The 16,691-nt window shown below is 41.0% G+C and overlaps 1 protein-coding gene across 3 annotated transcripts in view; it reads left to right on the forward strand.

Moving 5' to 3' along the window:
* Positions 1–16,691, forward strand: part of IL12RB2 (interleukin 12 receptor subunit beta 2) — a 78,639-nt gene that overhangs the window by 35,826 nt on the left and 26,122 nt on the right. For all 3 annotated transcript variants that reach the window (XM_019646773.1, XM_019646774.1, XM_019646772.1), the window contains one exon: positions 7,981–8,200. In XM_019646773.1, coding sequence (XP_019502318.1) covers positions 7,981–8,200 — 220 coding nt within the window. The remainder of the gene's footprint in view (positions 1–7,980; positions 8,201–16,691) is intronic.

Below are 16,691 nucleotides of genomic sequence, written 5' to 3' on the forward strand. Positions count from 1 at the left end.
AAAAAAAAAAAAAAAAAAAAAAAAAAAAAAAAAAAACATGGAAATGAGTCTGGCGAGGGGAAGTGATTTCTAATGAGAGGATTTGGGGTCATATGCTGCTTGCTTATGACTGAGAGCCTTTCCCGGGCAGAAATTACTGTCCCTTCTGTTTGGAACCATGCCTGTCCCACTGTACAAGCGGGGGCTTCCTCAGGCCACTCTCAGGCAGGTTTGGGAACCTGACAGGGTGGTGCCATGACACAAGGGACTCATCTAAATGTCAGACTAGGAAGAAACACTGCTGTCAGCTTAGGTGCATTGTGGTGGGGCCCAAATCAGACCTCACTGGGGAAAGGAAGCAAAGATGTACGTGTGGTGGGTTGGGTTTTTTTTGTTTTTTTTAACTGTGATTAATACTGGGAAACCCAATGAGGGGACACCCCGACACTGCAGAGAGAGGAATTTCAGGTCTTAACACCAGAGGAAGCCCCAAGTAAAACCCCATGACCCTGTGAACAAAGTGACAGCACGTTTCTCTTGCAGTTGGGGAAATGTGAATGACCTTTCAGTTTTGCAGGATGTTTACATTAGAGGACAACCAGAAGCTAAATGGGCACAGCCCCGGTGTGGGGGGGTTAGTGTGGGTATGAATGTATGTGATTGTGAGTGTGTGTGAGTGTGTATGTGAGTGATGTGTGTGCATGTGCGTGAATACAAAGGGTATGTGTAAATATGTGTGTGAAGGTGTGTGAGACTAATATGTGTGAGGGATGTGAGTGTTAAGTGTATGTATGTGAATGTCTTAGTCCATTCGGGCGGCTATAACAAAACACCACAGGCTGGGTGGCTTATAAACAACAGAAATCTGTTTTGTGAAGTTTTGGAGGCCGGAAGCCCAAGATAAGGGTGCCCGTGTGTTCTGGTGAAGGGCCTCTTCTGGGCTGCAGACTTCTTGTTGCAACCTCACATGGAGAAAGGGGCAAGGGAGCTCTTTTATAAGAACACTAATCCCATTCATGAGGGCCCCACCCTTATGATCTAATCACACCCCCCCCCAAAGATCCCACCTCCTAACACCATCGCATCGGGCATTAGGATTCCAACATGTGAATCTTGGGGACACAAATATTCAGACAATAGCAGTGAGTGAGTGTGAGTGTGCAGAAGGTGTGTATGTGGGTATATGTGGGTACCAGTGTGGATGTGAATGTGTGTAAATATCAGAGTGTGTCCGCATGAATGTGAGTGTGTGAGTGTATGAGAGTGAAAGTGACCTTTGCTTTGTTGTACTGGTCCCCACATAATTATTCATTTCCCTACCCTTGCTTTATCCTGATAGCCCCATGTCCTCAAAAATATCCTGTACTATTTTTTACTATAGTTATTTTTAAGAGGAAAAATACTTTCTATGTTGAAGCCAAAAAGTACAACCTAACCTATGAAATACAATAAAAAAGACTTGGGTATTGTTAAAACAACAAATGCACCAACAAGTAGGAACTGTTGTGCTATCACAAACAACCCGTTTCTGTGAGAGCCTTTCACAGGGGGCCTGTAGCAAGCCAGTCCCTGAGGTTCCCTCTGTCATCTCCTTCTGTGCAAAGTTTCATACTGTTTCCTTTGCTTTGATTAGCATTTCAATCCATGAGTTCAGTATACTTTCCTTCCAGTTAATACCATATGTATCCTTTAAGAAGAAAATCACCTTGGATAGATAGATAGATTAGATGATAGATAGATAGATAGATAGATAGATAGATAGATAGATAGATAGATAGATAGATAATGTGTGAAAAGATATGACAATGGGTAAAGCCACAGTAACCTTTCCAGTTTCCTCTGTTAATTTCTTCAGCGTCCTGTCACTGTCTTGATCATAGCAAATCCCAAACTTTCTGAAACTATGGTTGAGGTCATGGGTCTGGAAGAGAAATATCTGTGTAAATGAAGCTGGATTTGTCCATTCATTCATTCAAGCAAATAAATATATTAAAGCCACTCGTTAGTATGCCAGGGATATAGACGTGAACAAGACAAACCCAGTCCTCACATCCTTGAACTCACAGCACAGCAGGGGGACAGGAGCAGGAGTGGGGATGATGGGGGCACTCATAGCCACATTAAAAAGTAATAGTGATAAACAGGTGCAATTATTCTGAAAAGATATTTTATTTCACCCAAATATATTTGGAATGGTTCCATTTCAACCTGTAATGGGGATTTTTAAATTATTAATGAGTTGTTTTCCATTCTTTTCTCCTACTAAGTCTGTGAAAACTGGGGTGTCTACTAAGCATCAGCCCAGCACAGTGGCTGAGAGTTCTCCCTCCAGATAGCAGCACATCTCAGTTCAGAGAGGCCCCACTTCAGGGCTCCGTGGCTTACTGCGGCCAGTGGCTCCCTCCTGTCATGGGCAGCACAGCTCTAAGGCTTTGACAAACAACACAGAAGAGAGTTAGGGAAGCTCTTGATTGCAAAAGTGGGGAAAAGATGTGTTTTTTATTCATTTGTTAAATGAAGTCATTCATTTTAATAAACAGCTACCCTCCAACCATGGAAAGTCAGAAGAAAAAGAAAATAACTGGCCCCATACACCAGCCTCAGAAAGAGGACTGGATGATAGGCAGTTTATTCGTTACATTTACTTTGTCTATTTCTCCCTATATTTCTCTATGTCATTTGAAGAATACCCCAGGCTATATCACATTGCACTGAAGGGATGAATTCTTTGGCCTCTTCATATGAAAAAGATTCAGTAAAAGTAGACAGTATGATTTGTAACCCGATTTATATTGACGTAGGACAAAAGCCTATTGTAAATTCCAAGGGAAACCTGGTTTCCAGGAGCCCAAGACTCTTGTATAATTATAGGAGGTATCCAATCTCAGAATCAATATTTAACTACAAAAGCAGCAGATGGCAAGATTTCAATAGTTTTATTCTAGTATTCACCTCTGTGTCCTTCCCTTTCCCAAACCGTGTCCTACCACAGGCTGGCACTTTCAGAAGATAGTTTCAGAAAGAACACATTGCTTTTCCTTGCTTACAAGTCACACACATTATACCAGCTATAATGTAGGGATTTCTGGCTGGATAGCAGAATGGGATCAATGACAAAGATAAGAGGGTAGGTAACAGAGAATCAATAGAAGACAGAAAACAGAGGTGGAAAGGGAGTTCAAGTTTTGCTCTTACAAAAGTATCCATGATTTTGCTGATTTTTTTTTAGCTGCAAAACAAGATAGAAATGATGCGGGTTAACTACCAGGAGGTATGATTATCAACTAAATAAGCTCAGTGAAGCAAACACCTAGGAAATGTCTACTAAGTGCTAGCATGACCGCAGTTAAGAGTTCATCCTCTAGCTATGCTACCTGAGTTCAAGTTCCAGTTTTACCACTTAATGTTGGTTCTTGAGCAAGGTACTTAACCTTTCTGTGCCTTATTTTCTTTACAAGTAAAGTGAAGATAATAATAGAATATACCACATGAGTTTATTGTTAAGATTAATGAGAGAATTGTGAAAAGTGTCTGGTAAGTCACTGTTAGGAGGCAAACATTGTGCATGACACAGGATGCAAAGATGAGCTGATAGGCTAGTGGGATGACAGATGCATAGACAGATCATTTCAATACAGTGATTTTTAAACTTCCAGATAAGGGTTGTCTTTGAGTCACTCCTTCACTTGGCCTGGGGTTGCTAGAGGCAGTCATGAGTTCTGAAATCAAGGTACCCAGACTTAAACCCACAAATTATATGCACTTTGTAATTAACTGTAGGACACTGGTGAGCTCCATACAGAGCTGTGGTATACGCCGAGTCAAGACTGACAGAAGAGGCATATGAGTATGATGGGAAAAGTGCCAATTAGGATGATTTTTATACTATTAGAGTAACTGAGAGAAGGGAACTCACCCAGGGCCTTAATATCTGTCATGCACCAAGCACTCTTTGAAACAGTTTACTTCCATTAGCCATTGAATCCTCCTGTGAGCCTATGCTGTACATAGAATTAATCCTGAGGAAATGGGGCCTCAGAGAAGTAAAATAATTTGCCCAAAGTCACACAGCTGCTATGTGGTGGAGCAGGAAAGCAAAAGATCTACCTCCCCCACCCCCAAAAACAAGGTCTTCACAGACAAAGCTGTGACTAATCAGTATTCAAGGTCTCCAGCTTTCCAGGGGTCTTGATTATAGACTCTTCTTTGATGTAGGGTACGCTCTAATGGGTTTTGTTTTTGCTTTTGTTTTTTTTTCATCAGGGGAATTTCAGAAGTAAAATATTACTTTATGACAAGCACAGTAGTTTTCTTTTAAGTTTTAAGAAGATAATTTATCTATTCACAGAAACACCATTCCTCCAATCTGCAATGTACTTTAAAACAAAACAAAAAACCAGGGCCCAGGATTCTGACATGTGTTAGATTTTGTCCTATCATGGATGACATTCACAAAGTTACTTTTGATGTTGAAGGCCTTTTCAGACAGCAGAACTCTTATAATAGGTTTATGAGGGAGCTGTTCACTCTTTGCTTCTCAGACAAACCTAAGTCAGAAAGCCTAAGTTTACAAACTTAAATCATTGCCCACACAACAGAGCAGAAAGAAAACTGAAGGAGAGAGGCAATAGAAATGCTTTTCCTTTTTAGCATACTCTTACCAATAGAAGAGGGTGACAACAATAGTAGGACTACTGGCTTGAGACCAGCCTCAGCACTGCCCAAGAAGGCACAAGAAGTATTGGGTCTTTAAGAGACACTCCCAAGGATGCTAGAAACAGTCCACACATCGTCTCTTTCTCACATCCACCAGGGGGCGCACTAAAATCTTGCATTACTTTTCTGTGGAGGCTGCTTGGGTCAGTTTCTTAACTTCTCCAAGCTTCAGCACCCTCATCAGAAAGGAGAGTTATAAAGACTAAATGTTACAATAGTTGCAAAGCTCCTGACTCATGGTATGGCCCAATAAATGATAGTTTCTGCCTTATCACCCACCCAAATAAACACTGGAATAAAAAATTCATCTGGAAAGACCCAGCTGGCTCCTCAGGTCACAGTCTTCTGGGTTCACAGCTTGTCTCCTTGTACTCAGGGCCTGTTGTCTCTAGAAAAAAAAGAATTCTGGATCTCCACCTTCGCCAAATTGCTGATGTCATGTCTGCTGTTGATGCAGTTCATCAGAATGTACCACAACCTCACAATTAGAGAAGCTCCTTTGCAACTTTGGGCCAGAAGAGTGACTGGGGATCCCAACTAGGCAACATGGTGGCTCACACTTACCAGCAGGTCATCGTCTCAGGGTCACCAGTATAAGGAGCAGAGGGGTCACTAGTCTAGAGGTCAGGAGCCCTGGATTCTACCCTGACCTCCTTCGTGTATCGCATAAGTGTCCTTAAGCAAGTCACTTCAGGCCCTGGGACTTCGTTTCTCCATTGATAAAATGAAATGTTGGATTATTTGTTAATCTGTAGTATTGCTTCAGGTTCTGCTGTTCTGTGGTGATATTCCATTCCATCAGAGCCAAATGTAATCCAGGCGTGATGGATTACTTACATTGTTTGCAAACTTTATGTTGCTACTATTTTTTAAAACCAAACAAATTATACTGTTTACAGTTGATTCAGTTGCTATGAGCCCAGCTGGATAAATACTTGTCTTCCTATTGGCTTATTGAATCTTTTGTTCCATGGACCCTGTTGGACAAGTTAGGCTTGTTTTTTAATTTGGTGAAGGAGATCAATTACCTGAGAGATGTTAACCTTTATCCCAACATTTGAGCTTGACATTCTATACAAGCATAACTCACAGGCTACCATATTTATTTGTCTAACTACCTCAACCCCACCCTTACCTTCTCACTGACATTTTCAACTCTAAAATATAGGATATGGAAGGGGAAATGCAAAGGTATGGTTCCAGGCTCTTCGCGTCCCTCTAGGAACTTTCACTCATCTTTTGGGTCCGCATCTCTGTTTACTAGATCACTGTGATCAGCTAGATTTCCACAGCAGCCACGAGGCAAGTTCACTGGAACCAAGATGGCTTGACATTTCCCTCCTTTCAGCACTCTACTATAGGATCAAAGAGACTGCTGAGGTGTCTATGAAGGATGATGAGAGGGTGATAATAAAGGCTGATTTGCAAGGCATTTTTTCCAATAAGGGCTGTTTCCTTAGTTGTCAGAGTGAAACTGAAGTCTCGTAGGTCCCTGGCAAGAATGGGGAGCTTGGTGAACTCAGTTAACTCTGGAGGGTGCCTCAGAGTAGGGGTGCATAAGATGGGTGTGGGATAATAGTCCTACCTCTGGACCGCCACAGGAGACAGATAGGAAGAACAGAGTGACAGATCACTGAGGAAATGGTCTTCCTTAGCCAGCTTTTGTTTTAATTTATCCTATTTTTTTTCTCCTGTGACAAAGGACATGTTTATTATCAACCATTTAGAACATCGCAATGTCAAAAGCATTCACTTATTTTAATTCACATCACAGGCCTATGAGATCAGCGATCAGCTGTAATAGACACTTGAAGTGCTCATCTTCTTGGTCCTTGCCAGTAAACAAAGATGTCTTCTAGGGAGAGGATGGCTGTACCCAAAAAAGCCCTCAGCAACATGGCACTCAACATGGTGCATTGACCACGGTTCAAGATCCAGTCATGGGCCTTGTGGATCCAGAGAGGCGCCTAGACAGGTCCTGCATTAATCAAGCTCTCAGAGACTAACGTATAATAAAAAGCTGGATGTTCATAGATTGATTCATTGTGAAAAATACAGCTGTGGGGCCAACCAGAAGGCTTGAGTCAGCAAATAGGAACATTCTCTCTCAGAATGTTAATTGCTCTGGAAGCCAAATTATAATCAGAAGAGTAATTTATTCACTTAAAGTGAAAAGTACAAATTTTAAGTCAACCAGATGTTCCCGTTAGTCCAGCCTCTCCTGACAGATAAACTGCAGAGGAAACCAAATTATTAGAAAATTGCTTAGGGAGAAGGGAATCAGAGAAAGGGGGATTTGCCAGTCTCAAGGTGTGTCTTTCTGCAGCTTGAAGCCACCCCGCACCCCATGTAAAGAACAGCTTTGTCAAGAAAACTGTAATGCCTAAGTCTGGTGAGCTAAGCCTTCCTCTCCTTGCGCTAGGCATGGGCGGGCACTGCCAAGACTGGCCTTGGCAGCTCTCCATTTTCACTGCTTTTGTTTCCCATGGTCCTTATCCAAACAGGGCTACAATGCAAATAATGAGTTTTCTGCTTACTTTCTGCGATTGTTCCCAAATGATCTCAATTGGGATTTTTGCAGTTCCAACAACTCGCTAGTCACACATTTATAAACAGTGTCTCAGTTTCTTAGCATAAAGAGTTAATCCAATTCACTAAGTATGGATTTTCCTAGTTGAGCGCTTGAAAAAAATCTTGTTTTTGATTTTGTGAGCAGCATTGCACTTTCTATTTAAAAAAGTGATACATGTAAGGGCCGGCCGAGTGGCTCAGTTGGTTAAGAGCTCACTCAAGAGTGTGAGCTCTGAGCAACAGGGTCGCTGGTTCAATTCCTGGCCGGAGCTGAGATGCCAACAGCTGCCAACAGGTGGCAGGATGGCTCAGCTAGGGAAAAAGAAAAGCGATACATGTATGTGTCACGAATTTGGAAATGAAGATTCAGAATGGACTGAATGCCTTGCCCTGGGTCACACAGCTGATGATTGGGAGAGCTGGAATTCTGTTGGATGTAATTGAGTTTTCTACTACTAGTAAGTTTCATTTTGAAGCAAGAAAGGAAAATCAATGTGGTTTTAAGAGTTAGCTTTAAAAAATGTTAAGTGATATTTTTCTTGTAAATGGTGGGGTTGAGCAGAGGCATAAGTGTGTAGTGGAGGAGATGAGAAGATGTAAATGAAAAGGTCACTCAGCTGTAGCTGCCTGCTGCAGGGAGCCGTGAGGTCTAGGCATAAAGTATGGAGTGGCCGCATCTGAACCCACACAGTAAGTGGATGTCTATTGTTACAGAATCTGAGTGTGTCAGAAGCAAGAGGAAAAATCCTCCACTATCAGGTGACCTTGCTGGAGGTGGCAGGAGGGAAGGCCACACTACAGAACATCACAGAGCATACCTCCTGGACTTGGGTCATTCCCAGAACTGAGAAGTGGGCTGTGGCTGTGTCTGCAGTGAACTCAAAAGGCAGTTCCCTGCCCACTCGCATTAACATAACAGACCTGTGTGGGGCAGGTAAGTACCAACTTTTCTTTAATATTGCCTGTGGGAAATTGTGTCTTACTCATCTCTTATCTTCTGCATGCTCATCTGAGGGCCTGCCCTGAGTAGCATAGGAGTTTAAATTTGGAGTCAATAGCTTTCAGAGGCTGTCTTTTCCACTCAGACTATGAGTGGCCTTGCACAAGTGAATTAGCACCTCTGAGCTTCAATTTCCACCTCTCTGAAATAGGGATTATATTACCTGCCTTGCAGGTCATTGTAAGATTAAATACAGAGACTAATACATAGCAGATGCTTAATAAATGTTAGTTAAGGAAATATTAGTTGCATTACATTGAACACTAATGTCTGCCTAATTTTTCCAGAAGCAAAAATAATATGTGCTGTCAAATTCTGGGGAAAAAATGTCTTATACATACAGTCAAAACACATTTTAAAACCAATAGTATTAAAATGAAATTCTGGCTGTAATGAAGCTATAGCAAATTTTTCTACACTACAGCTCTTTATTACACAAATTCAGATATGCAACCCATTATCTACATTGACAACCTCTCAAATAGCTGTATACATTTTAAAGCTGCATTCTCTGAAAACTAGCTTCTCTGGATAAAAGCCCACAATTAGTCAGAAAATGGATACTAATGCTATTTCTTAAGATCTGTGTTATAAAAGGATTCCATGTCAAGATCACTGGCTAACTTTTTCCAAAAAAAATGCCTAATAGAATAAAACTACAATTAGATCCTTCCTTAAAATTCAGCATAACAATTTTATCTACATATAAGTCTAGCAGTAATCATTTCAAAGAAGCTTCTACCAAAACTTTATTATTTTATATACACTGTTAAACCTTGGTTATGTATCTTTTCAGTCACATATCTGTAAACATAGAGATAATAGAGTAGACAAAAATAACTAGAAGAAAATACAAGTAAATATTGATATAACCTTGGGTTGGTCTATGAGTTAGGAATTGCTCTTAGGAGTAACGGTTGCTCTTACCAGAGGCCTGACTACAGTGATTTATTTATTCTCACACATGAAAGAAGTTCAGAGGTAGAAAGGCCAGGGCTGGTGTGACAGCTCTGTGACATCATCAGGACTCCAGTCTCCTTTCTGTTCCCTCTGCCAAGTTGGCTTTCTTAAGATGGAAATGGTCCAAGATGGCTGTCAGAGCTGTAGCTAATTCCATCTAGGCAGCAGAAAGGAAGGGAGAAGGGCTCACCCCTCACTCTTGAGGAGCTTTGCCCAGGTCACACAACACACTTGTGGTCATTGACTCTAACTTGTCACCCGGCCACAGCCAGCTGCAAAGGAGGCTCAGATATATATATTTCAGGCAGCAGTGTTCCCTTGTTAAAGAAGATGAGGCAAGAATATTCAGTAAGCAACTGGTAATCTCTGCCTCATGGGGGTAGGTACCTAAGGCAGAAGCCTGAAGGAATAAATGGATTAACTCTGGGGGGTTGAGGGGGAAGCCTAAATTCTCTGCATAGTAAAATAAAAATTTTAAAAGCATTATAAAGCTTTAAAAATATGGATAGCAATTTAAAAAAAGTATATATCACATTTTTGGCGAAAAGAGGATTATCTAACTTTTTAAAATAAATCAGAGATCAGGGGATATGAACAGGAGATTCAAGTAATAAATATAAAAGGGACAGTAAAGATATAAAAATATTAATATGTTCAGCCTAACTAGCAATCAATGAGATGCAAATTTTGAAAAAACTTGAGAAACCAAATCAGACTGAGAAAGAGTAAATACTCGTAGAGTTAGTATAACCCATGTTGGTGAGAGTGTGAGGGAAAAAGTAAACTCTTTTCTTTCTTTCTTTCTTTCTTTCTTTCTTTCTTTCTTTCTTTCTTTCTTTCTTTCTTTCTTTCTTTCTTTCTTTCTTGCTTTCTTTCTTTCTTCCTTGCTTGCTTGCTTGCTTTCTTGCTTCCTTTCTTCCTTTCTTTTTGTTTGGGTTTTTTTTTCTTTTCTTTCTTTTTTTTGGGGGGGAGTGGAGGTGGGGAAGGGGAGACACCCTTGTACCATGCTGGTGTCTGTGTAAATTGGTACAACTTTCTGAAGAACAAGTTGGTCATATATAACAAACTAAATATGAACATATCTTTTGACCAAGAAATGTTACCATTAGAAATGTATCCTCAGCAAATAATAGGATAAGTGCTTAAAAATGCAGGCAAAAATATGTTTGTTGAAAAAAAATTTGAAATAGTGAAACACCACAAACAACCTAAATGTAAAATAACAGAGGATGAACTGGTTTAATATATCCTGACTCTCACCTGCCTTAATCCCAGACTACTAGCATTAAAGCGATGTTGTAGCTATGTTTTTATTGACAAGGAAAGATGCACATAGCAAGTTAAGAGGTAAGCTCCCAATAGTGTATATAGGATGGTGCCATTTAAAACACTTGTTTACATAAGTGCACATTTTTTACATATTAAAAATATCTAGCGGGGTATATATGGAGAGGCCATCACTGCATTATGGGGTAATAGGTGATTTTCCTTTCTTTTTTTCTTTTTATGTTTTTAAATTTTTCCTTCAGTGGATAAATACTACATGCGTACTTTTTTTTTAATTTTTTTTAATTGGGGAATTGGGGGAAGGGAAACAGACAAGTTGCTGTCCTTTTGTTCTGCAGTCCAATTCTGGAGGACGTTGCTTCACTGGCCCAAGCTGGCACCATCATTGCGCTCTTCCCGGGTGAGGCAGGTCAGTCACCGGCTTCTGGACGGCCGCTCACTGCGGCTGCTGGCCGCTCACACTGAATGCTGGCCACACACGGTAGCCCATGGCAACCCACTGCAGCAGGGGCTGCAGCCTACGCTGTTGCTGGCGACTCACGGCAGCCCAGCTCCAGGTTGAGCTGTTGTTCAGCATCTTAGCTGTAGAGGGCAGCGTCACTGGCCCTTATATGTGGGATCCGAACCAGGGTCCTCTGGCGTCCCAAGCCAGCTCTTAACCAACGCGCCACTCGGCCGACCCACATGTGTAATTTTTAAAGTGAATTCTGTGGGGGAAATTGAACTCAAACCACTATTCAGTATCCTGCTGTTACTTCTTCAAACCTCACTGCAGATGAGTCTTGGGGATGTAAACCTCATGAATTTTCTAGGCCCGCTCCAGGTTCTTTATTTAGATTTGGTAACAACTTCTCAAAATGACACATTCGTTATTTCTGAGTTGCCCTCTTTATTCATTCAATCATCCTTTATTGAGCATGTACTATATAAGGCAACTGGAATTCAGCAATAGGTAAAAAGTACTGTTGAGGTCCTCCAGTTACATGTAGTCAAATTGGAGGGGCAGACATAGAAGCAAGTAAACTGTAGTACAGTAGAAGTGGGGGAGCAGACTTATGCACAGGGAGCTCTGGGAGCAGAGAAAAGCTGAAACATGGGCTTAGAGAGGAGGTGATGCATGAACAGAGTAGGGAGAGACAAGTTGGTGTTAGCCAGGTGAGGGAGTGCAGGTGTGCAGGCATGAGGGCTTGCTTTAAAGTGGAACCTGACAGAGCATTTAAGTTGAAATAAAGAATTGGGTCGGGGAGAGTTGAAGATAAAGGGGAGAGAGGGGATAACTGATGAGATAAAATTCCTGGGGAGCTGGAAGATGATGGGACCCGGTGACAAAAAGAGTTAAAGGGACACTTCTTCCTCTCAGAATGGACAGGTGTTAAATAGAGATGCAGCTGAGTAACTATGCACATGTAGGGGAGGTAACGTAGGACTGAAATGGTTCTGTACACCAGAGCTGTCACTGAGAGGCTCCTAGTCCTGGAAATTATGGATTCTCAAAAGCCCGTTGCCTCTCCTAAGACCACACCTGACCCATCCAATAGAAGTCGTTGCGCGTCTCAGAGGACAGACTGGTGAACTGCAGAATCCTATCCTTGATCACTTGTCTCACACACATTCTGAATGACCGGTAGGAATAGGGCACCATGGTTTTGTGTCTCCCTCTTTCCATATATGTTCACACTACTCACGTATACAGCTTTCCTTTTAGGAAGGGAAAAATAACACCCCAACAGTCAGAATTATGTTGATTTTAAGAAAGTAGGGACAACTTTATTGTAAAAGGTACCTGCCACAGCATTGCATATCAAGAAGCAGAAGAATGCTTTTGTGGATTTATGATGAAAATTTAATGTGTGCTAAGCCCAGCAGCCAACAAGTAAAACATGTTGACTATTTCAGACCAGTCCCTGTGCTCAAGAATTCTTGAAACTCCGGGACGAGTCAGAAGCCAGTAGACTCATAAACAGGGTCCACACAGATGTCAGAGACTGGGGCCCCAGGAGGTGAAGTAACTTAGCCAAGATCGTACATCTCATTAGTGGTGGAGCTGGACAGAGAAACCACCTGTCTCTTAGGTGGGCAGTTTTCCAAATACCTTATGAACTTCAGAACTCTATTCAGAAGCTCTCAGTGAAAATGGAGATGGGAAGTTGAATGATAGAGGCTAAAGGAATAATGTTGAAAGGTCACAGAAAGAGAGAGAGAGAGAGAGAGAGAGAGAGAGAGAGAGAGAGAGACAGAGAGAGAGACAGAGAGAGAGACAGAGAGAGACAGAGACAGAGACAGAGTTGTGAGCGGAGATCCAAGGGGGAGAACAAGTCCTGGCAGACATCATGGGGGAGGAAATCTAGGCTGGTTCCTGGCAAGTGTGGTGACTCAGAGGCAGGTTAATACCAAGTTGATTTGCTTAGCTAATTCCAGAGAAAGCAGTAGTTAGAAAGGCTCTTTGGCTATGTTAGACCATCACCTGGCAAAGGGTCTTGCGAACCATAAGTGCTCAATATTTACTGAATGAATGCACTTCGCTGAAAAAAAAAATCCTAGCATAGCCAGGATATCAGGTACCAGAGGCTAAGATAAAGGGACCACTGCTGGGGAATTCCAGTTCCTGATAAGATAGCCAATACACAGGTGACATACAGGCACTCACCACCAAGCGCAGCCCCAAGGGTGCCACAGGATGGCTGAGCTCCTGTGCAGTGGGCAATAATGAAATAGAAAAATGAAGGGGGAGGGGCTGAAATAGCCTTTTCTGGTTGCACACCTTTTTCTTGCCCATGTTGCTCTGAGAAGATTGTTACCTGGGCATTTCTACCATGGGGCAGGGAAGTCCTGAGAGCACGGCAGAGCATCTTCAAAGAAGCTCTGGAACCTAAATGGGGAAGGGAGCTGAGAACAAAGAGTGCCTGTGAGCTGGCTGGCCCTTGAGATTTCTCCTGCCATCTACCCTATGGGCTTGGCAATTGCAAAAGAGAGTAACAGCTCCTCTCCCACATGAAGAACAGTGCCAGACATAGAGGCATAGGTAGGTTCTGGAGGTGCCAGGTACACCTCCGAGGAACCTGTGTACAGGTAGCGTTCAGGCTGCATCACTACAGGCTCTCAAGCCTGGAGCTGTCCACCCTGAAAAGCTCCTTCTAAACCTACTTGGAGCAGCACAAGCTACATCTAAGTTTTCACTCCTCCCCCCACAGAAAAATGAAGGTCAAGGCTACTGATCCACCCGAGAAAATAAAGCATGATCTCAAATGAGAAAATTAGGAAGACTGAGGGGCACAAGTCCTGGGAAAGAAAGGCAACCAGTGGAACAACCTGTGAATAGGAAATATAACTGCTGTAACAGAGAGAACTCGAGTTTAGAATATGCATAATAAGTATCCGTAGAAAGATAAGAGAGGATGATAGAAACATGGATCAGAAGTAGATGGTTGTGAAGAAGCCCCATATAAAGAGATGAAGACTGGAAAGTTTAATTGTTGAAATAAAGAACTCAGCCAAGGGCCGGCCGAGTGGCTCAGTTGGTTAAGAGCTCGCTCAAGAGTTTGAGCTCTGAGCAACAGCGGTTCGAGTCCAGCCCGAGCTGAGCAGCCGCTGAGCTGCCAACAGGTAGCAGGATGGCTCAGCTAAAAAAACAAACAAAAAAAAAGAACTCAGCCAATGGGCTGGATAGCAGAAAGGACTCATCTGAAGATTGAATGAGGGAGTGGAAGATTGGATGAGAAACTCTTCCAAAATGCATAAAAACAGAGAAAGAAATTGAAAAACGAGAAAACTTAAAGCATTGAAAGAACCGAAAGAGAAGTAATGACAACCACCTAAAAAGAGTCCCAGTAAGAGGAAAAATAAGTAATTGAAAGAGAAAACATACTTGATAATATTTATCAATAATCTTACAGAACGTACCACTCTGATGCAGGATGTTGATAGTGGGAGAAGTTGTGAGGGAGTGGGTACATGGAGAATCGCTATGCCTTCTGCTCATTTTGCTGTAAACTTAAAACTGCTCTAAAAAATATAGTCTGCTTTTAAAAAGTCTCTGCAATAGATAGATAGATAGACAGATAGATAGATAGATTCTAATAGATAGTACAGAATGATCAAGCAGGGTTGATCCTAAGAGTACAAAGATGGAGCAGTACCAGAAAAATGTATCAGTGTGATGATTCATCACATTAATACTGAGAGAGAAAAAAGGCGCATGTTCTTAACAGATGTAGAAAAGGATTTAGTTTTTAAAAGTTTTCAGTAAATAAGCAGTATTTTATGTACATAAAACCTATATGAAAACTATAAATAAAAAATGTTTAAGTTTTTTAAGACTTTCTGGCAAAAACATGAAGCAAATGTCGTCTTAAAGATATATAGGCACATTCTCTTTAAAATTAGCAACAAGATAAACATTTTAAAATAGAAATAAGAGATTTAATTTAAAGATTGGGAGGAAGAAATACTTTAAGTATGCTGCTAATAAGATTATTACATAGAAAATTCAACTAGGCAATAGACAAATGATTAGAACTAATTAGAGAGTTTAGCAGGTTTGCCAGAAATAAGACTGACACACAAAAATTAATAGTAGAAAGGGCCGGTCAAGTAGCACTCTTGAGCAAGCTCTGAGCAACAGCGGTTCAAGTCCCGGCCTGAGCTGAGTTGCTGCTGAGCTGCCAACAGGATGAAGCTCAGCTAAAAAAAAACAAAAAACAAAAACTCAAAAAAATTAATAGTAGAAAAAGCAGTAGAAAACAAGATGCCATTTAGGGTGCCAGATGGGCACTGGACTTATTAGGGACACTTCACAGACTGTGTAAATGCCTGACCACTGTGCTATACACCTGAAGCTGAAGTTGAATAATATGGAATGTCAACTATATATATATATATATATATATATATATATATATATATATATATGTATATTCACTCACAGGATGTGTAATACAGCATAAGGAATAGAGTCAGTGGAACTGTAACAGCTATATACGATGTCAGAGGGGTAGTAGATTGGGGGCGTTATCACTTTGTGAGGGGTGTAAATGTATAACTATTACGTTGTTTTATACACCTAAAACTAATGAAAAGGAAAAAAGATGCCATTTATATACAACAAACTGAAAGTATAAAGTGTCTAGGAATTAACCTAACAAAAAATACATGAAAGCTTTAAGGAGGAATTTTTTTAAACTCCATTAAAAGACAAAGGAGAGCCGAATAATTTCAATGAAACAGCATATTTATGAATGGAACAATCTAACATTGTAACAGCCTCACTTCTCCCTGAATTAAACTATAAATTTAACTTAATTCCAATAAAAAAAATACCAGCTGGAATTTAGAGGGACTCTGAAAAACTAATTTGAAAAGCTACATGGAAGAATAAAGTTTTATAAATACCCAAGACCATTTTGAAAGAAGAAGAGCAAAACGAAGAGGGAACTTTACCAACCAAGTAGTCAGACATCACAAAGCCTAGTAATGTGAACAGTGTGTTCTGGTGAGGGAGCTGACCCAGAGTCAGACCCAGTAATATATGGAGCTTGATGTATGGTAAGGATGGTATTACATTTGGAAAAACTGACTCACTGTGTGGGGAAAAAAATAATAAAATGTATCCCCTTATAAAACAAACGAACAAACAAAACCACCTTTCAGTTTCATTTGGATTAAAAACGTAAATGTGAAAGGTAAAACTAAAAGCCAATAGGAGACGGTGGTTGAGTATCTTCGTGAACCCAGGATGCAAGGATTTCATAAACAAGACTCAAAATGCAGAAACTATAGATTGACCTGCATCCAAGTGAGTATTTATGTGCAACAAGAACATCATAAAGTTATCGGAGACTTGAAAGACTGGCGTAGGATATTTTTAGTGCTGAAAACTGACAAGTGATTAATAGCTAGACAATAATAGCTATTTCCGCAAGTCAGAGAGAAGACAGGAAACAGAAAGAATGAGCAAAGTATATGAACAGGCAGTTCACAGAAAGGGAAAGTCAGATGACCAGTAACATCTGAAGAGGCTCAGTCTCATGAGAAACCAGAAGAGGAAACTGAAACCACAACTGAATAACACCACTTTGCACGTACCAGATTGGCCAAAATTAGAAAGTCAGAAAATACCAAGTGATGGTGGGGAAAAGAGAACTGGCAAGCTTTTCTTGTTGGAGTGTCAACTGACTGGCTA

Source organism: Hipposideros armiger, unplaced genomic scaffold (assembly GCF_001890085.2).
Source record: "Hipposideros armiger isolate ML-2016 unplaced genomic scaffold, ASM189008v1 scaffold_106, whole genome shotgun sequence".
Classification (NCBI taxonomy): domain Eukaryota; kingdom Metazoa; phylum Chordata; class Mammalia; order Chiroptera; family Hipposideridae; genus Hipposideros; species Hipposideros armiger.